Raw genomic sequence first — 26,516 nt, 5'->3', positions numbered from 1 at the left:
AGCCAATGTGTTTCAAGCAGTGGGGTTGCTCTTTCATATTTTGATTTCTTTAAATCAGTCTTGCTGCCGTGTTTTGGATTGTTTGAATTATTTGTGTGTTTTCCTTGCACTCTATGTATGCTACATTGAAGTAGTCTAGTTGCAATAGTATCGTTGATTGGACCAGTATCCGGAAAGATTGTCTAGGGAAAAAAGTCTCTTATTCTTCTCAGTTTCCATAGTGTTCTGAAGCATTTAGATGTTACTGCTGATATTTGATTGTCCGGTGCTATATGTTTGTCGAGAATGATTCCTAGTATTTTAAGTTGTGTTTCAATTTGGTATGTTTGTTGGTTGATTGTGAATTTTTGGTAAGATGTGGGGTTGTGTGGGCTGGATAGTGATAGGAATTTGGTTTTGTCTCTGTTCAGTTTGACATTGAAAGTTGTTGCCTATTCTTTCATGAGTTCCAATCCATTTTTTATTCTGTCCTGTATGTTTGTGATATTGTTTTGGAAAGGTATGAAGATGGTAACATTGTCTGCATATATAAATGGGTTGAAACCCATTAGTTCCAGTTTTTTTCTGAGTGGCGCCATTATTACATTGAACAGTATTAGTGATATTAGCGATCCCTGTGGTACCCTGCACTCAGAGATCCATGAGGCTCATGTTGGTTGAACACCTTTACAATGTAGGATCTGATCTTTAGGAAGACATTGAACCATGCTGCCACTGCACCACCGATTCCTATGTTGTCGAGATCATTAGTGTAGTCTTCTAGGTCGAACGCACTTGACATATCAAATTGTAGAAGTAATACGTTTTGTCCTTGGCATATTATGCTTCTGAATTTCATTATCAGGGTGGTTATGACCATCTCAGTGCTGTGTTGTGGTCTGAAACCTGACTGGGATTTATGAAGAATTGAGAATTTTGTCAAGTATTCCATTAGTTGCTGTGTTACTAGACCTTCCATCATTTTGGTCAGTATTGGTATTGAGGCTACTGGTCTATAATTTGTGATATCACTGATCTTGCTGATAGTGTTTTTGGGGATAGGTGTGAGTACTGTGTCACCTTTGCCTGTTGGAAATGGACCTCTTTCAAACATGCATGTGATGTGTTTTGTGAGGTACTCGAATCAGTCTGGTGGGTTTTTCATCATGTAGTTGGGGCATTTATCAAGTAAGCAGTATCCATGAATGTACTTTGTTAGGGGGGGTTTACTGTATCTAGTTGGGGTGGTTTGAACATGGTCCACATTCTGTCTGCTGTGGTGTGGTTGTCGTGTGATGTGCAGTCCTGTAGGTAGTCTGTGATGTTTATTTCTGGTTTTGCAAGGTTTCATCTTGTGTTTGTTATTTTATATTTGCAGGATTGTGCAAGCTCGTCTGCAGATGGTGGTGTTTCAGTTGTTGCCAATATGTTCTGGGTTATCAGTAGTTTGTTCATTAACTCGAATATTTTTTTCGTATTGGTCTGGTCAAGGTTCGTATATGTACTATAGTGTTCTGCTTTTGCTTTCTTTGTGTATGTTCTTGTGGCTTTTCTCCATATGGTTTTGTTTGCGTCTGTTCTGTTTTTGACCCATGTTCTTTCAAGTTTCCTACAGAGTTTCTTAATGTGTAATAATTTGTCATTACACCAGGGACGTGGTTGTTTTGTGATTTTTGTTTTGAGTGGTGCTATTTTGTTTAGTGTATTTTCACTTGTTTCGTCGCAGTTTCTCATGAAGTGTTTATCCTCAGGTGGTATGTCATTGAGTACATTTGTTGTTGTTGTCCAGAATGTGTGGTTGTCTACTTTTCCTCTGGTTGTGAATATGTGTTGGGTTCTTGGCTCTCTTTTCTTGCCGCTTTCTTTCCATTGTAGTGTGAAAGTGAGCTTGCTGTGATCTGACTATGGTACCTCTTCCCATGTGTGGTTTTTTAATATATGGTTGTTACTTGTTGAGAATCTGTGGGCTAGTATGTCTAACTGGTGTCCTTTTGCATGTGATGAGACTCCTTGTGTTGTTATGAATTTCCATTGGTTTATGAAGTCCATTAGTGTTCTGGTGTTTGTGTCATTTTGTTTTTCTAGGTGCAGGTTTATGTCACCTTATTAATAGGACATTTGAGTGATTGGTGCAGATTTATGTCACCTTATTAATAGGACATTTGAGTGATTGGTGCAGATGTTTGATATGAAGTCTATGAAATCTTTCTTGGGCCTTTGTCCAGCTTCCTGAAGAGCGGTAGATTAATGTGATTCATAGTTGGTCAGTTAGTGTTTTGTCGGTGATTTTGCATGCCAGGATTTCAATTGTTGAGGATGTGTGTTTAGCAACAGGTTCTGCTATGAAGGAGGATTTGTATATTATTGCAACGCCTCCTCCCCTCTTTTTGGTTCTGTTCATATGTATTATTTTATATCCTGGTGGGCACAGGTTTAGTAGTGCAGGATCATCTTCAAGGTGCAGCCATGTCTCAGTTATGAGCAGTAGTCCAAGTTGTTCCATTTCTATCCAAGCTCTTAGTAGTGTTGTCTTATTTACTGCCGATCTCACGGTTATGTAACCTATTTATATCGGAACATACGTGTCATGTTTAATGTTTTTGTGGGGGGGGGGGGGGGTTTACAGTTTGCAGCTGTCTGTGTGGTCTGCCTGTTTAGCTCTTGTTGTTTTATTGCGCGTTGTTCACGTTTGGTTTCATGTTGCTGGTTGTTTGTTTGGCCTCTCCGTTACTGTTTAAGTGGTGATTGGGCTCTTCCAGTTGTTAAAGTGGACGTCTTCTTCCTGTAATGCATACTAGTATTTTGTTCCATTCGGTTAGAGTTGCTGCTGGTATCCCCATTGTCCATATTACTGTATAGTAGAAAATCCATGCCCTTAGGTTGGCCATTTTTGGGGTTACTTGCCTGCATCAATGAATTATCAGATAGAAGAAAGGTAGCTAGTACATAAAAACAATACCTGCAGCAATGAAAAATGTCCTTCAGTAATGGTCACGTCTAAAGGATAAATGAGTAGTGGAAGTTCGGTGTGCTACAAAATAGTTGCTACTCAATATAGTGCATGTGGAACTCCGGGTGGCTTAGGGAAGAACACTGTTTGGAGAAGAGCACCTTTTTTTTCAGTAGTTTGGTGCTCTGATCAGCAAACTACTTGCTCGGAGAGTGGAGGATACTGTGGTTAATCATGGCCCGCCAGACTGTGCGAGCCCCAGCCACCCATGCATAAACAGTAGTTGTCGTCTCCACCATGCCAACCATATAGGCAGCCAAACATGATGGCGTCTTGGTTATAACCACATATCATCCCCAAGTATTGCTGACATTCACTTTACTAGTCAATATTTATTTATTTATTGTGAACATTTATATCCCACATATTCCCACCAAGGCGGGCTCTATGTGGCGTACAATGCAGGAGAAAGTACAACATAATAATAGTAGTGCAAAGCTGAAGAGAAGAGAAAAAAAAAAGTAAAGTACTGCAGGGGAGGGAGGGAAAACTGAAGGGGAAAGGAAGGCGGAGATGCAAGGATCAAGCTGCTGAGGAGAATGAACGATCACATAGGTAGGTAGGTAGGTATGTCTTCCCTCCCCCCTGAGCTGCACAGCACCCTCACTCACTCACAGCACATGATAAGCACATGACAAAAAGCACTGACCACAATGAGGCTGAACAACTGCAGAGACTTTGGCCAGCATGGAAAGAATTTGGGAGAATCCACAGTCTGACAATTCACTGAGCTATGGACCAAGTGGTGCAGAAGATTGGAAGCCAGAAGTAGGGGATGGGCTGAGTTTGCAGCCTTCACACTCAATGAGCAAACAAAGCCACTACCAGTCGTCCTCCTATCCCTATATTTTCTGCTCTCAATCAAATTTTAACCAAAGCTTACTACTTTTCAAATCTCTTCCCTGGGAGAGTCATGGATTTGATATACCACCTTTTCTGTGGTACAACCAAAGTGGTTTACATTTACTATATGCAAGTACTTTCTCTGTCTTTAGTGGGCTCACAATCTAAGCTTTTCTACCTGGGTTAAGTGATTTGCCCAGGGTCTCAAGGAGCCAAGTGGGAATCGGACTCAGTTCCCCTGGTTCTCAGCCCGCTGTACCAACCATTGGGCTGCTACTCCACTCCTGTCATTTGTTTATAGTCTCATACCATTCTCTTCTTTTCTGAATACTACACATGAATATTTGCTCACTACTACTGCTTTTTCTTGGCCCTCCTGTAGACCAGGGTTGTACAAGCTCAGTCCTTGGAAGGCTGCAAACAGGATACAGTGGCAGTAGTAAACAAGCATACAGTAGCAGTAGTAAACAAGCAGAGCTCTCATGTATACTCATGACCTTTCTGTGACCCTTCAGGACAGAACCTGTAAACCCCTGCTGTAGACTATCACCCCCTTCCCCTCTCACAGCCCTACCCATGAGCATTCATCTCTTGCTATGGTATCTGAAAAAATCCTATAATAGCAATATGCCTAGGGTTACCATATTTTGTCCCCCAAAAAGGAGGACACATGTCCCGCCCCCTTTTACACCCCGCCCCACCCCCTTTCACATTTTCCCCTCCCCCATCACTCCCCCTCCCCTTACCTTACTACTGCCCTGGTGGTCTAGTGACCTCTTTGAGGCAGGAAAGAGCCCCCTCTTTCCTGCCCGGAGCGACGCCCTGCATGCATCCTTCCTGTTTGTGATCTCAGCCCCGATTCAAAATGGCCGCCGAGAGTTGAAGTCTTGCGAGGTCACTTCAACTCTCGGCGGCCATTTTGAATCGGCGCCGAGATCAGGAACAGGAAGGATGCATGCAGGGCAGCGCTCCAGGCAGGAAAGAGGGGGCTCTTTCCTGCCCCGAAGACGGAAGAGGTCACTAGACCACCAGGGCAGTAGTAAGTAAAGGGAGGGGAGGCTAGCAATCTGCCCGTTTGTCCAGAAATCCGGACAAACGGGCAGATTGGCAAAACCCACCCGGTTGCCCGGACATGCCCTCAAAAAGAGGACATGTCTTGGTAAATCCGGACATATGGTAACCCTAAATATGCCTATCATACAAACATACTGAGACAGATACACAAAAGTCTATTTGTGAAAGAAAAGGCAAAGAATATTTGCTCAGTTATTTATAACTCACACTGAGCTCTTCAAATACAACAGCTGGGAGATTTAAAGATAACACAAGACCAAAGAAGAAAGTACTTTGTGAGAGGAAACAATCTAACGTAATGTAATCCTTTAGGAGTCTTGGAAAGTAATGCCCTTATCTATTTTCCCACCACTTGTTTCCCAGATTGGGATCATCAAATATAAACCTATCAATATTTTTCCTGCTCTCTGCACTGACATAAGCAGGTCATGATAACACTCTGACCCACAGTTCCTGCCCAGCATTTACTGTAAATCATTTTCTCCCCAGTATTCTCCATTTAAAGACAGCAGTTCAGCAATTTCTCCTACCACCTTAAAGAATTTCTACTTTTTCGTGCAACTGAACAGCTCTCCTATTAATGCTGTTTGTTATTCTATGGAGCAATTAAAAGACCTATGAGAGAAACTGCACCAGTTTCAGTTCTTAAAAACAGGAGTGCATCAATATCAGGGAGCAGCAGGATCACTTTATGCTTTCAAAATAACTAGCCCTTACTGCTTTCATTTTTGATCCTTTTAGATTTATTATTATAAAAACAAACCTTTATTTTCTAGATTAACACACTGTGTGTACTCCACCCCCCCCCCCCCCCCCCCATTCCCCAAAATTCTAACCTTTTACCAAACACTCTGGATGACCTTGGGCAAGCTCCTGTACTTTGGTTTATACAACATGAGGATTATCCCTTTTCTCCTTATCCATTTGAAAACTTTGAAAAGGTTTGGGAGCCAAAAGAAACAGATATGGCATTTCAGGTTCAGCTACGTTAACACTCATCAGTTAATACTTCTGCTGCAGGGCAGGATTAGGGCACAGGCAAATTAGGCATTTGCCTTGCCTAGGGCTCAAACTGAAGTCAAGGCCCACAAATCTGCTAAATCTCCAACCAGGAGATGGTAAATTTATGGCCAATATGAGGAGTGTGGTAGCCGTGTTACTCCACTCTTAAGGTTATCAATAGAAATCAAACAAAATAAAAGTAACAAGGATCTGGGGTTCCTGGCCCATTATAAACCATAAAGCTGTATGTCTCTGTTGATCACCCTCCCCTCACCTATCCACACCCATCCTGTTAGAATATCAATGATATGCTTTGATGTCCCCATGCATACCTCCGACCCACCCCCATCCTCCCACCCTGTCAGACTGTCATAGTAATGCTTGAATGTTTTCACTTATATACACTGTCAGCTAGCACATTTGCTTATTTCCGATCTGACGAAGAAGGGCAACCTTCGAAAGCTAATCAAGAAATGTATTAAGTTATGTCCAATAAAAAAGGTATCATCTTATTTTCTTTTCCATGTTTTATTTTGTTTGATTTCTATTGATGGCCAATATGAGAAACAGAGACTAGGAAGGATTACCAAGCAGTGGCTTTAATTAAGGGAGCCAGGTGCCTAGCTGAACCTTAACTACCTAGTGTACCTGAATATAACTTACCTTGAGCTACTACTGAAAAAGGTGTGAGCAAAATCCAAATAAATAAATATAAATGTCTGCATCCCTACTAACAGACACACACACTACTCCCCCTCTCTACATAACTCAAATCACTCCCCAGAACTCTGAATCCATTCTGCCTTCACTTGATGATAAGTAAATTAATGGAATTACTTCTAAAACAGCGTACTGTGCAGTTTCTGGAATCCAATGGATTACAGGTTCCGGGGCTTTGTTTTTTTTTCTAAAGGAAGGCCTTGTCAGACAGATTTGATCTATTTCTTTGACAGATCAACCAGAGATTTGGCTTGGGGGAGAGTTCCAGATGTGCTATGTTTAGGATTTCAGCAAGGCCTCTAAGCATGGTTCCATATAGGTAACATAATTAAACTGCCTTTGGTATATACACATATATACATATACACATACATATATATACATATACGCATGCACACATACACACACATATCATGCATTTGCCAAGTGGGTGGGGAGTAGGTGCATCTGCCTGAGGAGTCAGCCAGTTTCATCCTTTTCATCTCCTAACCCTGTCCTTTGTAATTACAGAAGCTGTCCTGTGTTTCTCTGCTTGCTAAATAAACCTGATAGAGTTGTGAGGAAACCTCCAGAGTATACATGTATTATTATAAGGTTATCTCCCTCAAGGGTGAGTGTGTGGGGGAGTTTTATCCCCCCACCAGAGTAAGTGTGGGTGAGATTAGAGATAACCCTGCTGGCCCAGGACCCCAAAATCTTTCACATACCTCTTAAGTCTCTGGTGAGGTCAATTCTGAAAACAACACCTTTGAAAAGATATAAACTGGATGAGTCAGTCTAGATGGCAACTACTAAAATGGTCTTTGTGAAACCATATGGGAAAAGACTAAGATTTCTGTACCCGTTGGGGATATGATGGAGGCACGGTAGTTAGTCCTTTTCAGTTAAATAGAAATTCCGGAATAAGGTAATCAGATGAGAGTTAAAGGGGATAGAGTCTGGAGTAATCTAAATATATATTTCTTTACGGCACGAGTAATGGACACTTGCAACAACCTTCCACTGGAGACATCAGAGAAGAGGGAGATATCTTAATTTAAGAAAGCAAAGGACAAGCACAAAACTCTCTGAGGGAGAAAAAAAGATTGTAGAGCTTAGAAGCTGGTATGGATGGGCATATGGTCTTTGCTGTCATTTTCCTATTTCTATGTCTGGATTTGGAGTGGATGTCAATTGTGCTGTGTTTATTGGTTGTTATCTAAAGCTGTCCCATATGAATCTACTCACCTTGGACTGAGTCTTTACTGGCAGAACCTTGGAGAAACTTGGGGTAGGGAGGATAGGCACTTCCACAGCAGACACCAATTACAGTGTACATTATCTCAATGTTCTTTCTAAGTTATCACCTTCTGCTCAAAGTTTCTGAAGGGTAACACTCCCTTCTGTGCCACACTGCAAATGTGCACTTTTACAACTTGTTCATAATAGTTAGCTCATCAAATCAAAATTGCAGTAAACAATGTGCAACAATTTGGAAACCCACTGGCCAAGCTGTTTTCGGTAAACAGAACAAATCTGTGAGAACAACTACTACTTACTACTACTACTACTTAACATTTCTAGAGTGCTACTAGGGTTACGCAGCGCTGTACAATTTAACAAAGAGAGACAGTCCCTGCTCAAAGAGCTTACAATCTAATAGACAAGTGAACGGTCGGTCCGATAGGGGCAGTCAAATTGGGGCCGTCTGGATTCACTGAATGGTAAGGATTAGGTGCCGAACGCAGCATTGAAGAGGTGGGCTTTAAGCAAAGACTTGAAGACGGGCAGGGAGGGGGCTTGGCGTAAGGGCTCAGGAAGATTGTTCCAAGCATAGAGTGAGGCAAGGCAGAATGAGCGGAGCCTGGAGTTGGCGGTGGTGGTGAAGGGTACTGAGGGATTTATCCTGTGAACGGAGGTTACGGGCGGGAACGTAAGGGGAGATGAGGGTAGAAAGATAGTGAGGGGCAGCAGACTGAGTGCATTTGTAGGTAAGAAGGAGAAGCTTGAATTGAATGCGGTATCTGATCGGAAGCCAGTGAAGTGACCTGAGGAGAGGGGTGATATGAGTATATCGGTTCTGGCAGAATATGAGACTTGCAGCAGAGTTCTGAACAGATTGAAGGCGGGATAGATGGCTAAGTGGGAGGCAGGTGAGGAGTAAGTTGCAGTAGTCAAGGCGAGAGGTAATGAGAGCGTGGACGAGAGTTCGGGTGGTGTGTTCAGAGAGGAAAGGGCGAATTTTGCTGATGTTAAAGAGGAAGAAGCGACAGGTCTTGGCTATCTGCTGGATATGCGCAGAGAAGGAGAGAGAGGAGTCAAAGATGACTCCGAGGTTGCGGGCAGATAAGACGGGGAGGATGAGGGTGTTATCAACTGAGATAGAAAGTTGAGGAAGAGGAGAAGTGGGTTTTGGTGGAAAGACGATAAGCTCGGTCTTGGACATGTTCAGTTTCAGGTGGCGGTTGGACATCCAGGCAGCAATGTCGGATAAGCAGGCTGATACCTTTGGCCTGGGTCTCCGCGGTGATGTCTGGTGTGGAGAGATACAGTTGGGTGTCATCAGCATAGAGATGATACTGGAAACCATGAGATGAGATCAGGGAGCCCAGGGAAGAGGTGTAAATTGAGAAGAGAAGGGGTCCAAGGACAGATCCCTGGGGAACACCAACAGATAAGGGGATGGGGGTGAAGGAAGAAAAGGCTACAGGAAAGGCTTGAGCTAAATCCACAAAAGAAAAGGGAATGTACAGAAGAGAGTGCTAGACTAGCTAAATTACAGTATCTAAGGATTTTTCTCTATTTGCATGCAAAACAAAATTCTTTGGACTCCAAGATTTTTGTTCAAAACATGCATTTCTTTCAGTATAAACAAACTTCATATTTAAATCAACTGAAACATTTGAAAACATACCTAAATATTGGAGAAAGCGCCACTAACAATGAAAGTATTTCCTTAAAGTTTTATTTAACATTATCCTTTACATGATATATGATGCTACAGAATGTTCTTCCAAGCAAGAGACACCCTTTTACAAACCAGCTTGCAAAGCGCCAAGCTTTAAGAGAAGTCTACCTCACTCTGCAAGAGCTTCCACAAAACAGGATTTAATGCTATTGTAGCAGGAACTACTCGATTGCCAAGATCAGTTACTATAATCTACACTGCAACATGACTCCTGACCTTCTGATCCATTTCCCACATCAGGTTCCCATGTCTTGGATGTCTGATGTGGAAACATTTGATACCAAAAGTTAAAGAAATATTTTACAGCAGAAAAACTTATGCTTGCTTGTTTGTTGCAGCATTAGATAAACAAATAACACGGGATCTCTGTATTAAGTAGTTTCTCCCATCAATTTAGTACAACAGCACAGCACTATACAGACACACTGATGAGAAGAGAGTTAGTGTCTGTATAGTGTTCTGCTGATGTACTAAAGGGTTTTTTTATTCCCATTTTAAATTGATGGGGGGAAATACTTAGTACAGTGATCACAGTAATGACCAAACATGGACTTTAAATGTGTAGTAAGAATTTAGGCCAGCATTTACTCACACCTTTTTCTCCCACTGGCAAATGTATCCGTCACAGTGGACACTACAAAACACATACGGTACCTCATAGAAAAAGAGAAAAATGAAGGCAGACAAAGACCATATGGCCTATCCAGTCTGCTGGCCTTTACATCACTATGAGGCTCATTTTCAAAGCACTTAGCCTCCCAAAGTTCCATAGAAACCTATGGAACATAGCCTCCCCAAGTGCTTTGAAAATATGCCTCTATGGGGATTTTAAATGTCCTCATTTAGTTTGGTCTGTCTCTTCAGGGTATCCAATTCCTATTTCTTTTTAATCTGGAGTCTTCTTGTTCTCCACTCTAAAAGTTACCGCTTAGAAAATTCTGCTCCATTGTCTGTACATTTAGACAAGGCAAAAACCACCAAATGCATCTTCCATTCCAAAAATAGGCTTTTTTTTCCTTCATGAAAAGAAGGGCCTGGGAAGTTATTCAGAGGAGGCTACTTGCTTATTTTTATTCATTTGTTTATTCAGTGTATCACATACACTCTCAGTGGATCTGTTCCCATTAGGTTTGAACATGACGGGCACCGTTCCACACTGATCACAATGTATTATGGGATGACCACTTCTATTAAGTGCACCATAGTCCCACAAGAAAGGAAAATGGGACCTTACAAATGGTTTACTAAACTTGATATACTGCTCTTCCAGAGAACATAAGACAGTTTACAATTCAAATCAGAAAAAGGAAATAGGTATGGACAGATCAAGAGAAATAAATCAAAAACACATCTCAAAGAAACAATAATATGGAGGCAGGGATTGAAAAAAACTAGCCACAGTGCTCCTAAGACTGGTCATTCACAGAAAAACACTGTCTTTCTTCATATTATTTTCTTTTTACTTTTCCCAAATTCTATATATGGTGCCTACAGGAGTGTGTTTTGGCCACACAGCCAAACTGTGCACATAACTTAACTGAACAAGCCAATCATGGGGGTGGAGGAAGATCCATGAGAATGTACTCTGAAGGTACGGTGGGAGAGATAAGAGGAGAACCAGGAGAGGACAGAGCCCTGGAACCCAAATGAGGACAGTGTGGCAAGAAGTAGGTTATAGCAGGTCTAAATGCAGCCACATACAGTTTGACCCAGCTTGGTGCTAAGCATGAGTCTATAAAGAACACATACTCTTTATAGAATCAGGCTAAACGTGTTTTATTTTTGGCACAACTTATAGAATTTACCCCTTTGTCTTCTCTTCCAAAGAACCAATGAAAAAATATCTGAGCAGAGATTGATGTTGTTTTTACAAGGGAGTATGCATAAAGGGTCCTTTTACTAAGGTGCACTAAAGGCCTCTTTTACAAAGCAGCGGTAAGCCCAACACGGGCTTACCGCTCGCTAAAAAGGAAGTAACACCGGGCTACCGCAGCAGCTCAGTGGTAGCTCCCACCCCCAGCACACATCATATCCGGAAGCTACAAGAATATTTTTAATTTTGCAGCACTGGTGTGTGCCCGGCGGTGATCAGACACTACTGCACACTGCCTGGTTAATGCCGAGTTAGCGCGGGAGCCCTTTACCGCCACTTCAATGGGTGGTGGTAAGGGCTCCCTCTGAAATGGCCGTGCGGCCATCTCCTGAAAAAAAGACCTACCTTTTACCCACTACGGTAAAAGGGGACCTCACTGAGCATCAAAAACACGCACCGACGACTGCAAAGGCCCTGTTTTGCTGCAGCTTGGTAAAAGGGGCCCTAAAAGGTTTAGCATGCGGTAACAATTAGGGCGTGCTAAATAAGGCACCCATAGGAATATAATGGGCATCTTATCATTTAGCACACCTTAGTAAAAGGACCCCAAAATGCATCCCTTTCAACACTACATGGCAAAAATGGTAAAATCTAGTTACCAAAAACTTGCTTACCTTCCTTGATTGTTCTGGCTCCCCTTTCATATTTGGAGCTTGGATTCTCCAGAGAGCCAACTGGCATCACAACACAGGTGTCAGAAGTATTTGGTATTTCAATTATGAATGGTTTCTTGGAATATAAACTGTAACAGCAGAGCGTATGCCTCTCTCTCGCTGTGTATCCCCATTGGAACACTGGGCTTGTCAAAGTAGTTAAAAAATTATCTGCTTTTTTCATCTTTTTTCTTTTAATTTCTTGTATTATAAACTACTTTGATACCATTGTTTGCAAGGATGGTACACTGGGCTGAATTAACATGCTATTGGGTCCTAGGCAAACATATATTTGTGGGCCCCCCTACCAAGGACCCCATCCCCCATCATCATTTCACCTCTCCAGAAGTAGCAGGGAAAAGTGCAGAGCCTAGCTGTGGGTATGATAGCACTAATAGTTTGTGAGTGAGCATGAGGACTATGAAAGCACTTGCCTCAAATGGAGAGGCTTAATGGGAAGAGATGGAGAGCTGCCATGTTACCCAGTTCCAGGAGAGAAATTCCTAGCCAATCCTAGATTTCTACAACCCTATCCTGGTACATTATGGGACCCGAAGTGCTGATTCCCATTGATGGTATCAGAGACTACAAATAGAACACTGACTTGGGATACAAGTTCAAAAACAGGACAGGCTAAAAAGTCTTCCTCCTGGACTGGATAACTTGGCAGTTCTGCAGCAGTGGGCTGAGAACCAGGGAAATTAAGTCATATTCACTCTCTATTGCCTCTGAAATAAACCAGAGATTCCAAGTATGGACTGCCCAAAAGAGTGAGATTTAAGGGTGATGTGCCCAAGATATAAATTTACAAAGTTTTGCATGTAAAAAAAAAAAGGTTCATAAATGGAAAAAGCAAAATAAACTACTTTAGCTTTTTTTTTTTTTTAATGCTTCTGAAAGATAGCACAGTGTTCAAAGGAATTTAATAGTTAGAAGGGTAAATTCACTGGGCTGAAAATTTCTCTTCATTGAACTTCTCCATCCAGCCCAGATTTTCATAGGGAAACTTTATTTATATGAGATTGTCCTCTCCAAAGACACAGAAACATACACAGACAGATGCATTTTCTAGCTGGTTTTCTAGTGCTATCCTGCTGTTCATGTGCTCACGCAGGCAGTACCCCCCCCCCCCCCCCAGTCGGCCCACCATCATGTAAAATTCTGACATTTGCCTCCAGTCCTTTTCCTCAGTTGACAGCAGACCCTTCACATTTTTCCCCATTCTGTAGTGCTACTCCTTTTCATCAATCTTCACTCCCCCCCCCCCCCGAACACTCATTGTTCCATTGGTTCTCTTCAAAGACCATGTGCACAGCTCAGCTTCCCATCACAGCCCTTGCATCTCAGCCCCTCCTTCCTGTGACTAGAAGCCTTTCCATTGGCTGGATTCTACCACAGCCTCTGCACTGGAAGGGGGGAGCATTAGAGAGCTGTAATCTAACTAGATCTGAGAAACAAACAAAGAAGAAAGACAGTCCCTGCTCAAAGAGCTTACAATCTAATAGACAAAAAATAAAGTAATCAAATCAATTAATGTGTACAGGAAGGAGGAGAGGAGGGTAGGTGGAGGCGAGTGGTTACAAGTGGTTACGAGTCAAAAGCAATGTTAAAGAGGTGGGCTTTCAATCTAGATTTAAAGGTGGCCAAGGATGGGGCAAGATGTAGGAGCTCAGGAAGTTTATTCCAGGCATAGGGTGCAGCGAGACAGAAGGCGCGAAGTCTGGAGTTGGCAGTAGTGGAGAAGGGAACAGATAAGAAGGATTTATCCATGGAGCGGAGTGCACGGGAAGGGATGTCGGGAAGGACGAGTGTGGAGAGATACTGGGGAGCAGCAGAGTGAGTACATTTATAGGTTAGTAGAAGAAGTTTGAACAGGATGCGAAAACGGATAGGGAGCCAGTGAAGCGACTTGAGGAGAGGAGTAGTATGAGTAAAGCGACCCTGGCGGAAGACGAGACGGGCAGCAGAGTTTTGAACCGATTGGAGAGGGGAGAGGTGACTAAGTGGGAGGCCAGCAAGAAGCAGATTGCAGTAGCCTAAACGAGAGGTGACAAGGGTGTGGATGAGGGTTTTGGTAGAGTGCTTGGAAAGAAAGGGGCGGATTTTACGGATGTTGTAAAGAAAGGAACGACAGGTCTTGGCAATCTGCTGGATATGAGCAGAGAAGGAGAGAGAAGAGTCAAAGATGGCCCCAAGGTTTTGAGCTGAGGAGACAGGGAGAATGAGAGAGCCATCAACAGAAATAGAAAACGGGGGGAGCGGGGAGGTGGGTTTGGGGAGGAAAATGAGAAGCTCGGTTTTGGTCATATTTAATTTCAGGTGGCGTTGAGATATCCAGACAGCAATGTCAGACAAGCACGCTGAAACTTTGGTTTGGATGCAAGGTGCGATATCAGGGGTAGAAAGGTAGATTTGGGAGTCATCAGCATAGAGATGGTAGGAAAAGCCATGGGATGAGATTAATGAACCAAGGGAAGAAGTGTAGATAGAAAAGAGGAGGGGACCAAGAACAGAACCCTGAGGTACACCGACAGGCAGAGGGATAGAAGAGGATCCACCAGAGTGAACACTAAAGGTGCGGAGGGAGAGGTAGGAAGAGAACCAGGAAAGGACAGAGCCCTGGAATCCAAGTGAGGACAGGATATCGAGAAGTATGCTGTGATCGACAGTGTCAAAAGCAGCGGAAAGATCAAGAAGAATGAGGATGGAATATTGACCTCTGGATTTAGCCAGTAATAGGTCATTGGAGACTTTAGTAAGCGCAGTTTCGGTTGAGTGGAGGGGGCGAAAACCAGATTGTAGTGGGTCAAGAATAGCATGTGAGAAAAGAAAATCAAGGCAGCGGTGGTGAACAGAAACCACTGTTTCTAACTCTAATCTGAATTCACATCAGAGTGATCCCTTATTTACTTTTACCTCATCTTCATCTCAAAATGAGAAACACAAGTACAGGCAGAATCAGGAATGGCCAAAAATCTGTCGTTAACCCCCCCCCCCCCCCCCCCCCCCCCCAAATGAAGTGTGTTGTCTGTTGAGGGGAAAAGCAGAGCTATGGAAAATACTCCATTAAAACCTACTTTCAAAATTTGTACTCCATTACAAAGTACTGAAGTACAGCTTGAAAGTAACAAGTCAGAAGTAAAAATTATGGCAAAAAAAAAACATTTAACTCATTAAAAGTAAAAGTACTGTACATTGTACTTAAGTACTGTAACAAAGTAACTGTACTTCATTACTACACATCTCAGAGTTCTACCTAGTAAGAGCTGTCCTCTTCCTCAATCCCAAACTAGTATACATCAGTCCTTCGTTATTGCACAACCCCCTCTGTCCATCCCGGTGTAATTTTATAATGCTTTTTTCACATATTTCATGTTTCCTATAAAAATGTATGCAGGCACACACACTGCCAAACAGCATGTTAGGAATTATTAGGAATGAAATACAGAATAAATTATGAAGTCATTGTATCACTCCGTGGTGCAACCACACCTTAAATATTCTGTGCAATTTTGGTCACCATATCTCAAAACAGAATTGCATAATTAGAAAAGGTACAAAAAAGAGCAACCAAAATGATTAAGGGGATGGAACTCCTCTCATCTGAAGAAAGCCTAAAAAGTTTCAGTTTGGAGAAGAGACAGCTGATGAGGGATATGACAGAGGACTACAAAACTCCAAGTGGAAAAGTTTTTGGTTTTTTTTTTTAATTAGGATTTATTTACTTCCTTTTTGAACGAATTCACTCAAGGCAGTATATAGCAAGAATAAGTATACTATAGTATATGGCATAGTATACTATACAATGTCAACACATATAAGTACATAAGCATAGCCATACTGGGACAGACCAAAGATCCATCAATTCCAGCATCCTATTTCCAACAGTGGCCAATCCAGGCCACAAACACCTGGCAAGATCCCAAAACAGTACAATATATATTATGCTGCTTATTCTAGAAATAAACAGTGGATTTTCCCCAAAGTTTAGGAAGCCATCTAAACCTTTTTTAAACCCCGCTAACTGCTTTTACTACATTCTCTGGCAATGAATTCCAGAGTTTAATTACACATTGAGTGAAGAAAGATTTTCTAAGATTCGCTTTAAATGTATTACTTTGTAGCTTCATTGCGTGCCCCCTAGTCCTAGTATTTTTGGAAAGAGTAAACAAACAATTCACATTTACCCGTTCCACTCCACGCATCATTTTATAGACCTCTATCATATCTCCCCTCAGCCGTCTTTTCTCCAATCTGAAAAGCCCTAGCTCCTTTAGCCTTTCCTCATAGGGAAGTCATCCCATCCACTTTATCATTTTTGTCGCCCTTCTCTGTACTTTTTCTAATTCTACTATATCTTTTTTTAGATGCGGTGACCAGAACTGAACAGAATATTCGAGGTGCAGTCGCACCATGAAGCGATAAGGCTATAACATTCTCATTTTCCATTCCTTTCCTAATAATACCTAATACACTGCATAGGGTGTAAGCAAAGATGGAACATATACATAGATAAGACAGAGTAACAGGAGAAAGGAAGATCCAAGCTTTCATCTGCTCCCTAAAGTATAAATAAGTAAATAAGTATTGCCATACTGGGAAAGACCAAAGGTCCATCAAGCCCAGCATCCTGTTTCCAACAGTGGCCAATCCAGGTCATAATATACCTGGCAAGATCCCAAAAAAGTACAAAACATTCTACACTGCTTATCCCAGAAATAGTGGATTTTCCCCAAGCCCATTCAATAACAGTCTATGGACTTTTCCTTTAGGAAGCCGTCCAAACCTTTTTAAAACTCCGCTAAGCTAACCGCCATTACCACATTCTCTGGCAAGGAATTCCAGAGTTTAATTACACGTTGAATGAAGAAATATTTTCTCCAATTCGTTTTAAATTTACTACATTGTAGCTTCATCGCATGCCCCCTAGCCCTAGTATTTTTGGAAAGCGTGAACAGACGCTTCACATCTACCCGTTCAACTTCACTCAATATTTTATAGACCTCTATCATATCTCCCCTCAGTCACCTTTTCTCCAAGCTGAAGAGCCCTAGCCACTTTAGCCTTTCCTCATAGGGAAGTCGTCCCAACCCCTTTATCATTTTCGTCACCCTTCTCTGCACCTTTTCTAATTCCACTATATCTTTTTTGAGATATGGCAACCAGAATTGAACACAATATTCGAGTTGCGGTCGCACCATGGAGCAATACAAAGGCATTTTAACATCCTCATTTTTGTTTTCCATTCCTTTCCTAATAATACCTAACATTCTATTTGCTTTCTTAGCCGCAGCAGCACACTGAGCACAAGGTTTCAACGTATCATCAACGACGACACCCAGATCCCTTTCTTGGTCCGTGACTCCTAATGTGGAACCTTGCATGACGTACCTATAATTCGGGTTCCTCTTTCGCACATGCATCACTTTGCACTTGCTCACATTAAACGTCATCTGCCATTTAGACGCCCAGTTTCCCAGTCTCGTAAGTTCCTCTTGTAATTTTTCACAATCCTCCAGCAATTTAATGACTTTGAATAGCTTTGTGTCATCAGCAAATTTAATTACTTCACTAGTTACTCCCATCTCTAGGTCATTTATAAATATGTTAAAAAGCAGCGATCCGAGAACAGACCCCTGGGGAACCCCACTAACTACCCTTCTCCATTGAGAATACTGACCATTTAACCCTACTCTCTGTTTTCTTTTAACCAGTTTTTAATCCAAAATAGAACAGTATCTCCTATCCCATGACTCTCCAATTTCCTCTACAGTTTTTCCATGAGGTACTTTGTCAAATGCCTTCTAAAAATCCAGATACACAATATCGACCGGCTCACCTTTATCCACATTTATTTATTTGTTGCATTTGTATCCCACATTTCCCCACCTATTTGCAGGCTCAATGTGGCTTACATAGTACCGTGATGACAATCGCCAATTCGGGTAAGAGAAATACAGAGTGGTCTAGTGTTGATGTTCGTAGATGACAGAGTATTTTAAGTGATCAAGGAGAGAGAGTTAGATTTTGTCCAGTTCTGGTAGGAGTTTAGGTTGTTCTTTCTGGTATGCCTTTGTGAACAGGTAGGTTTTTAACGATTTCCAGAAGTTTGTTAGGTCGTGCATTCTTTTCGTGACATTTGGAACTGCATTCCATAGTTGCGTGCTTATGTAAGAGAAGCTGGATGCATAAGTTGTTTTATATTTTAGACCTCTGCAGCTTGGGAAGCGGAGATTTAGGTAAGAGCATGCTGATCTTTTTGTTTTCCTGGTTAGGAGGTCTATAATGTCTGCCATGTAAACTGGTGCCTCGCCATGAATAATTTTATGAACTAGGGTGCAGACCTTAAACGCGATTCGCTCTTTGATTGGGAGCCAATGTAGCTTTTCTCATAAGTGCTTAGCACTATCGTATTTCGTTCTTCCAAATATGAGTCTCGCTGCAGTGTTTTGGGCAGTTTCGAGTTTCTTAAAGATTTGTTCTTTGCATCCAGCGTAGACTGCATTGCAGTAGTCTAGGTGACTTAAAACCAATGATTGTACCAGGTTTCGGAATATTTCCCTCGGAAAGAAAGGTTTTACTCGTTTAAGTTTCCACATTGAATGAAACATTTTCTTTGTAGTATTTTTCACTTGGCTCTCTAGCGTGAGGTTTCTGTCAATTGTAACACCAAGAATTTTTAGGTTGTCTGAAACAGGAAGGTTGTAGTCTGGGGTGTTTATATGTGTGGGTTTGTTCATATTGTGTGGAGATGAAAGGATGAGACAATGTGTTTTTTCTGCATTGAGCTTTAATTGAAATATCCGCCTATGAGTTCATGATCTGAAGTTTGATTTCGTTTGTGATCACTGCTTGCGTCTCCATTCGAGTCACACTGCTAATACACCTCTACAGCTAGCTAGCTAGCTGTAGAGGTGACGGTCAGGGGTCCCGCCAGAACGACGGCCCCGCAGATTAAAGGGGTGTTCCTCCTGAGGAAGTAACACGAAATGCAGTCCTGCAATGGGGAACCAATCGTGTATTAGCAGTGTGACTCGAATGGAGACGCAAGCAGTGATCTCTCAGCCACGCTCAAGAGCTGAAGATAATTGAAGCAACCTGGTGTCATTTGGAGATTTGATATCTGGACACAGACTCTATTTTGGTGTAAATTAAGGCGTATATTGCAAGTGGTGCATATCAGCGCATAAGATAAGTGAATTGTTGGACACAAAGGTGGTCTGAAACAACAATGATTAAGGGCACATAGGACAGTGTATTATAAGTTACACAGAGATGATTTCTATGTTGCACAAACTTGCAAATTGAGTCTTAAACTATTACACATTTTGTCTACAAATTAGCATCTATTGAGATTGTGTTCAACTTAATATATGTACTACATTGTGCATTTATGATTTATTCTTCAACGGGATGAATGTGGAGTGTGATTTGATTTGAAGTTTTAAATAGGATTTTGTATGTTAAGATAGATAAAAACCACGAGGTAAATTTCACTTCGTGGGAAATAAAGTGATTTATATATATATAAAAAATTGTTTTCTGGTGTCTTGAGAAGTGATAATTAATATATAAGACTCCGGTGGTCAATATATTATCCCCTTGTATTTATATCATTAAATTTTAACTGCCAGACTCTCGACCTTTCTTCTAACGTTTGGAGATCCCTTCTCATTGTTTCTACTCCCTCCAGGGTATCCACTCTATTGGCTTTTTTCGTGTCATCCGCAAAAAGGCACACCTTTCCTTCTAACTCTTCAGCAATATCTCCCACTAATATATTAAACAGAATAGGCCCCAAAACTGACCCCTGAGGGACTCCACTGCTCACCTTCCTTTCCTCCGAGTGGATTCCATTTACCACCACCCTCTGCCACCTGTCGGTCAACCAGTTTCTTACCCAGTTCACCACTTTCGGTTTCAAGCTTGGAGTCAGAAGCAATTTTGGGTGGAGTCAGAGTTGGAGTCGGGTAAAAACCTACTGACTCAGACTCCAGCTTCAAAATAAAAAAAGCTTACATTATAATTTACTAGTAAGAGAGACCCGTTTCCAACAGAAAGGAAACAGGCTCTAGCAAGGTTCCAGGGCCCCCTTCCTACCTCCCTCCCTCCGTACTCCGATGTCCAAGCCCCCTCCCCTCCGAGTTCCAAGCCCCCTACCTGCCTTCCTCCCTCTCCTCTGAGTTCCAGACACCCCTCCCTCTCCCCTCCCCCTCCTCATCCCCTCCTCCTTCCCCCTCACCCCCTCTCCCCCCTCTCAGGAACCCCTCCCCCCGTCCAAGTTCCACGCCCCCCCCTCCGATTTCCTCCACCCGCCGCCACCCTCCCTCTGTCTCTGTGGCCTCGGAGTGCAAGGAGGACGTGTGCGGGTGCCCCAGCCCTTCGTAAGTGGCAGCTGTTTAAAACGTTTTACCTCCTGCTCCGCCGGCAACAGTGAAGTCCAGCACGCATGGATGCCGCTTCAGACTGCCTTTGCTTCTGTTTCAGCTGTTCCTCTGGTCCCACGCTTCCACAAACAGGAAATGAGGGCAGGACCAGCGGAACAGCTGAAACAGAAGCAAAAGCAAAGGCAGTCTGAAGCGGCGTCAGTGCGTGCTGGATTTCACTGTTGCCGGTGGAGCAGGATGTAAAACGTTTTAAACAACAGCTGCCACTTAGGAAGGGCTGGGGCACCCGCACACGTCCTCCTTGCACTCGGAGGCCACAGAGACAGAGGGAGGGAGGCGCTGGAGGCGGAAATCGGATGGGAGTGGGGCCATCGGACTGGAGTGGGCCCGTGGAACTCGGACAGACGGGAGTGGAAGGAAGGAGGGAGGTAGGGGGTCATGGAACTCGGGGGGGGGGGGCGTTTGTTTACTCACCTCCGGTGGCTGCTGCTGGGTTCCCTTCCCTCTCACTTCCCATTGGTCCACCTTGTGACGTCATCCCCAGGGCGGACCAATGGGAACTGTGTTACGAACCCAGGCAGCCAGACAGAGGTGCAAATTATTATATAGGATGGTGCATTTAACATTTTATAAGAGAGAGAGAGAGTGTGTGTGTGCGCGTGTGCCATGGCTTTGTCTTTCAGTTTTACAAGTTGTTCAGAACTTCCATGAATGGTGCAGTACCTCAAATACAGGTTTTTCTTTCATGAACAACAGCGTCATTGAGTCTTATAATTCCACCTCTCATCACCCTCCTTTTCCCAATATATATCTGAAAATGTTTTCTTCTTATTTTGTGATCTTCTGTATTTTGTCAACACTACTATCTTCATTGCCTTAATATTTGCAGTTACTTCTTTGGAGCATCATACTGGTTTCCTTAGCAGCCCTTTTTATAGCCATTTCCAGTTTAGCCCACTGTCTTTCCACTTCCCTTATTTCCTCCCACCCCAATGGCACCTCCTGCAGGTACTTCCACATTTTTTTTATTGGGATCAGCATATTTGAAATCAAGAGCTTTGAGTCTGCAGTTTACATATACCAGCTTAACTTTTACATCAATCCACACTGCATTGACCACTACTGCCCAGGTGAGAACTCACCTGAACATTAGACACATTCTCCATTTGCGAGTATTAAATACAGCATCGACCCTTCTCTGGTGGGTTCCATCACCATTTGTCTGAATAAAACCCCTTTGAAAGCCTCCACTATCTTTCTACTTCTTTCCAGATCTGCAGATGGGATACTCCAATCCACATCTGGTAGATTAAAGTAACCCACTATCTTCACCTCTTCTTTCACTCCCTCCTTTGCAGTATCAATCAGATTTCTGTCCATTTCTTTCATTCATACTGGTGTAATTTACAGAAAGACAACAAAACAGCAGTAGAGATCCAAGGAAGGACGAAACGCCAAGTGTACATCCAATTGCAACTTTAATGGAAATAAGACCTAACCGTTTGGAAAACCTTCATCAGAGATCACAAAGGTTTCCAAATTCTGATACACAATATATGCGGCAATTCCCAACTCTTTCCACACTGTCTCAGCTAAACGTCCTCTTCAAAGAGAACGGTTGATGCTGTATTCAGTACACGAATTGCAGCGTATAATCCAGCTTATTTTCGAAAGAGAAAGATGCCCATATTTCAATCCAAATCAGGAGATGGGCGCCTTTCTCTCATGGCCGCCCAAATCGGTATAATCGAAAGCAGATTATGGGCGCCTCCAACTGCAGTCTGTCGCGGGAACGAACAAAGTTGACGGGGGCGTGTTGGGGGCATGGTGAAGGCAGGACTGGGGCGTGTTTATCGGCCAAGGAGAGATGGGCACGCTTGGCTGATAATGGAAAAAGGAAGGGCGGCAGTAGCAAGAATTTGGGCCGCTTTTTTTGGACCCTTTTTTTTCACTAACAAGTTCCCAAAAAGTGCCCCAACTGCCCAGATGACCACCGGAGGGAATCGAGGATGACCTCCCCTGACTCCCCCAGTGGTCACTAACCCCCTCCCACCAAAAAAAAAAAAAAAAAAAAAAAAAAAAAGAACTGCCTGTATGCCAGCCTCAAATGTCATACCCAGCTCCATCACAGCAGTATGCAGGTACCTGGAGCAGTTTTTAGTGGGTGCAGTGGACTTCAGGCAGGTGGACCCAGGCCCATCACCCCCCTACCTGTTACACTTGTGCTGGTAAATGGGCGCCCTCCAAACCGCCCCCAAAATCCACTGTCCCCACATCTAGGTGCCCCCCTTCACCCATAAGTGCTATGGTAATGGTGTAGACTTGTGGGCAGTGGGTTTTGGGGGGGATTTGGAGGGCTCAACACCCAAGGAAGCTATGGACTTGGGAGGTATTTTAATTTTTTTTTTTTTTTTTACTTTTTACAAGTGCCCCCTAGGGTGCCCGGTTCGTGTCCTGGCATGTGAGGGGGTCCAGTGCACTATGAATCCTGGCCCCTCCCACGACCAAAGGGCTTGGAGTTGTTCGTTTTTGAGCTGGGCGCCTTCGGTTTCCATTATCGCTGAAAATCGATACCGCCCAGCTCAAATCCGTCCAAATCTGATGCATTTGCCCGGAACCAACCATATTATCGAAACAAAAGATGGACGTCCATCTTTTTCGAAAATACGGTCTGTCTCGCCCCTTCACGGACCCATCCTCGTAGATAGTCGCCCATGGAGATGGGCGTCCGCGTTCGATTATGCCCCTCATTGTATACCAGTGAATATATTTGGAAACCTGTGTGACCCCTGACGAAGGTTTTCTGAAACTTGGCCAGGTTGAGTCTTGTTTCCATTAAAGGTGTAATTGGATGTACACTTGGCATTTTGTCCTTCCTTGGATCACTACTGCTGTTTTATTGTCTGCTTGGATTCTGCAGCAGTTTGTCTCCTGTTTTGTTTTTGCTGTAGTCTACAGACCTCCAACTCAAACTGAAATGCCGTCTCCTCTTTCCAACACAAACCACAAGGTTCTTCTTTTCCCCACACCCCCTGCATTAATACTGTTTTTGACAGAGAGCAACTCTTCCCCCTTTTTTGCCATTTCTATTCCTCCTGAATAGATTATAGTCAGATATGGTAATCTCATGAGACTCATTGAACCATGTCTCATAATGGCCACAATATTCAAGTCCATCTCCACCATTAGCAATTCCAGATCAAGAATTCTATTGCCTAGACTGCAAGCATATGTGCTCATAGCCTTCCACTATTTTTTATGTTTCAACAATTTTTTATTGATGACATTCAAATAGAGTACACTCCTTCTACCATTTTTAAGATTGTTCAATTTGATTATGTAAAGCTTTTATTCTGGTCTTCTTTGCCCCTTTGTTACTGCTAAGTGTGTTGAGATTGTCTCTCTCACTATTTTCCCCATCACCATAATACTTTTGCTGGTGAGGGAAGGGGGGAGAGACATCCTGAGCTTGTTTTCTCTCACCTGCCACCGCCTTCCTCTAATTTAAATGCTTGTACACATACTGATTTAATTTTTCCTCAAAGGATCCTTACTCTTGCCATAGAAAGATGTAGTCTCAGTATTGACTCATGTTGTTCCATCTGTTGCCCCAGCCACCTATGTTTCTAAACCCTTTTGCTAACATCGGGCTTGGAGCCACATGTTAAAAGCTGATTGTGTGATGCAGCCTCTATTCTCCCTTACCAAGGACAAACAGAACTTCTAAAAATGCTATAATATTGACAACCCATAGTTGTCAACCTAAATTTTGGCAAGCTCTTTGTACTGCAGAGGTGCTATTTCTAGCCAGATCATTTGTTTCCAGATGGATAACATCAGTTTTATAATCCCTATGTTCTTCTTTGATTTCATGCACAATTTGGTTTGATCCTGCTGATTGAAGATCCCAGGAGGCATTTTAACCTTTTTTCTTTTCCTTGAACTGTGACTTCAAATTGATTCCTCCAATAACAGAGTCTCCCATCAGTAGAAGTTTTCTGTTTTGGGCTATTTTGACATTACCTAGCGAATTCCTGGTACATTGGGTGCCACTTTTCTTTAATGAGATCACTTCAGCGTCTATTCTTGGTGTATCACTGTTTCTCAAGACAGAGAAAGCATTTTTTTCAGGAGTGCCCCGTGTAACAGGCTGTAGTCTGCCAGAGCAGTAATCCATTTATTTCTGGGCTGTTTAATTTCTTGTGAGAGTGGGGGTGGCTTCATGCTGAATCCTGGGGGAGGCCCTTTTGCTCGTGTTTTCTGCAGCTGCAGCTGCAGTGTTTTATTCCTATGGGCCGTGCTGCAGATAACTCGAGCTAAGCTTTAGTAAATGACCCCCCCTAAGACTCCAAATGGATTGCCCTAGGATTAAGGCACCATAGTTATTGCACTAAATAATAATCATTTTGATACATTATAAAAGACAGAGCTAGAGATCGAGAGTCACAATTGAAGACAATTAGCTATATGTTAGTCAAAGTATATAAGAAAACACAGCTCGCCTTCGGATGGGTGGGTTATCATGGAGGTAATTCTCTATAGGTTGCGAAAAGTTAGGCATTGATACGCTGAGCACTAAAAGACCTTGGAGAGGATGCAAATATCAAAGGAACCCTGGAAAGAATGCTAGATCCCAACTTTGATTGGGGGGGAGGAGTTAAAGGAAGATCAAACTTCTCAAAACAGTTTCAATATTTTACTGTTGTAATTTTTAAAAAGTGCATTTGAAATCTTAAACACTCTAAACCAGAATACTGCACTTCAGTTAAGAAACCTAACACATTCTATGATAGTAATTTTGAAGGGCTGTTACCTTTGAAAAACGAGCATTCATCCATTTTGTAAAAGTTTTCTTCTGTACATTATTATGCTCATCTGAGGAAGGAAGAAAGGAGAGCGAGATGTTAGCACAGACAAATTTTCCACAGTGAAGTAAACAACTCTCAGTCTTACTGCAAAGAACTTTATTTCTTAAGCAGTTCAAGCGCAGTGATATAAAGCAACTGTGAATGCAGACTTTCAGTCTACTAAACATCATTTACTCAATTCATTTCCTAAAATAACAGAAGTGAAAAAACACACACACAGCTTTTATATCTATAGAAGAAAGGCTTCAAAGGAATGGCTCTGAATTGTGAAACCAAAGATACAAGATTGTTAGAAACTGTGGTACATGAAATACTAATAGAAAGAAGAGTGGTACCAAACACACAATGAATTTCAGCTCTACCAGCATGTGGGACACATTCATCCAATCGCTAACAGAAAGCAGAGCACTCAGGGTCAGCCCAACCCTTAAGTACACGAGGCGATTGCCAATGGCAGCAGTTTCTTGAGCACAGCAGAAAGAAAGCAGCAGACCACCAATGTAGAATAAATACAAGGCTTTCATTTCACAGAAAGATACAGTGCCTGATGTGGCCATATTTCACCTGTAAGGCTGCGTCAGAGGCAAAAAACTGTTAAATAAAACGAACATGTAAATGAGTCAAAAATAATAAAATAAATAACATTAAAACAATGTTAAAACTACCATGCAAATGATTCATAAATCACATTTTTAAAAACATATATATATATACAAATTCAAAACATTGTTCCAAGTAGCTGAGTGATGTATTTGTGCAAATTCTTACATTCTCATTTCTATATATCAAGATATCAGTGACTGTACAGAATATATAGGCAATATTTTGATAGTGCTATCAAGTGGTGTTCAATCACTTAAACACAGTATTCACATATATATATTTTTTTAATAGCTTAAAAGAGATCCTAGGGTGCAAATGTAAACAATCATGGCATTTTAGTATGTGAAATACTGTGATTTAAAGTAACTCACACAGTTATGGGGCCTGAGTCATTCACATGTATCTTATTGTCATTTTTCAGGGTTTGTAGTTATAAGCAATGTTTTTGATGTAAGAATACGGTTTTTAATCATTGTTTTAGCATTTTACAGCGACCCACAATTCTGATGACACCATTGGCTCATCATTGGAATGCATAAAGATGGCCCCTGAAACGC

The 26,516-nt window shown here is 42.3% G+C and overlaps 1 protein-coding gene across 7 annotated transcripts in view; it reads right to left on the bottom strand.

Moving 5' to 3' along the window:
* Window positions 1-26,516, bottom strand: part of LOC115465822 (utrophin-like) — a 1,296,369-nt gene that overhangs the window by 1,057,240 nt on the left and 212,613 nt on the right. For all 7 annotated transcript variants that reach the window (XM_030196568.1, XM_030196575.1, XM_030196573.1 and 4 more), the window contains one exon: window positions 25,302-25,363. In XM_030196568.1, coding sequence (XP_030052428.1) covers window positions 25,302-25,363 — 62 coding nt within the window. The remainder of the gene's footprint in view (window positions 1-25,301; window positions 25,364-26,516) is intronic.

The sequence above is a fragment of the Microcaecilia unicolor genome, chromosome 3 (assembly GCF_901765095.1).
Source record: "Microcaecilia unicolor chromosome 3, aMicUni1.1, whole genome shotgun sequence".
Lineage (NCBI taxonomy): Eukaryota > Metazoa > Chordata > Amphibia > Gymnophiona > Siphonopidae > Microcaecilia > Microcaecilia unicolor.
Note: the sequence above shows the minus strand (reverse complement) of the source record. Positions and strands in the feature narration are given on the sequence as shown.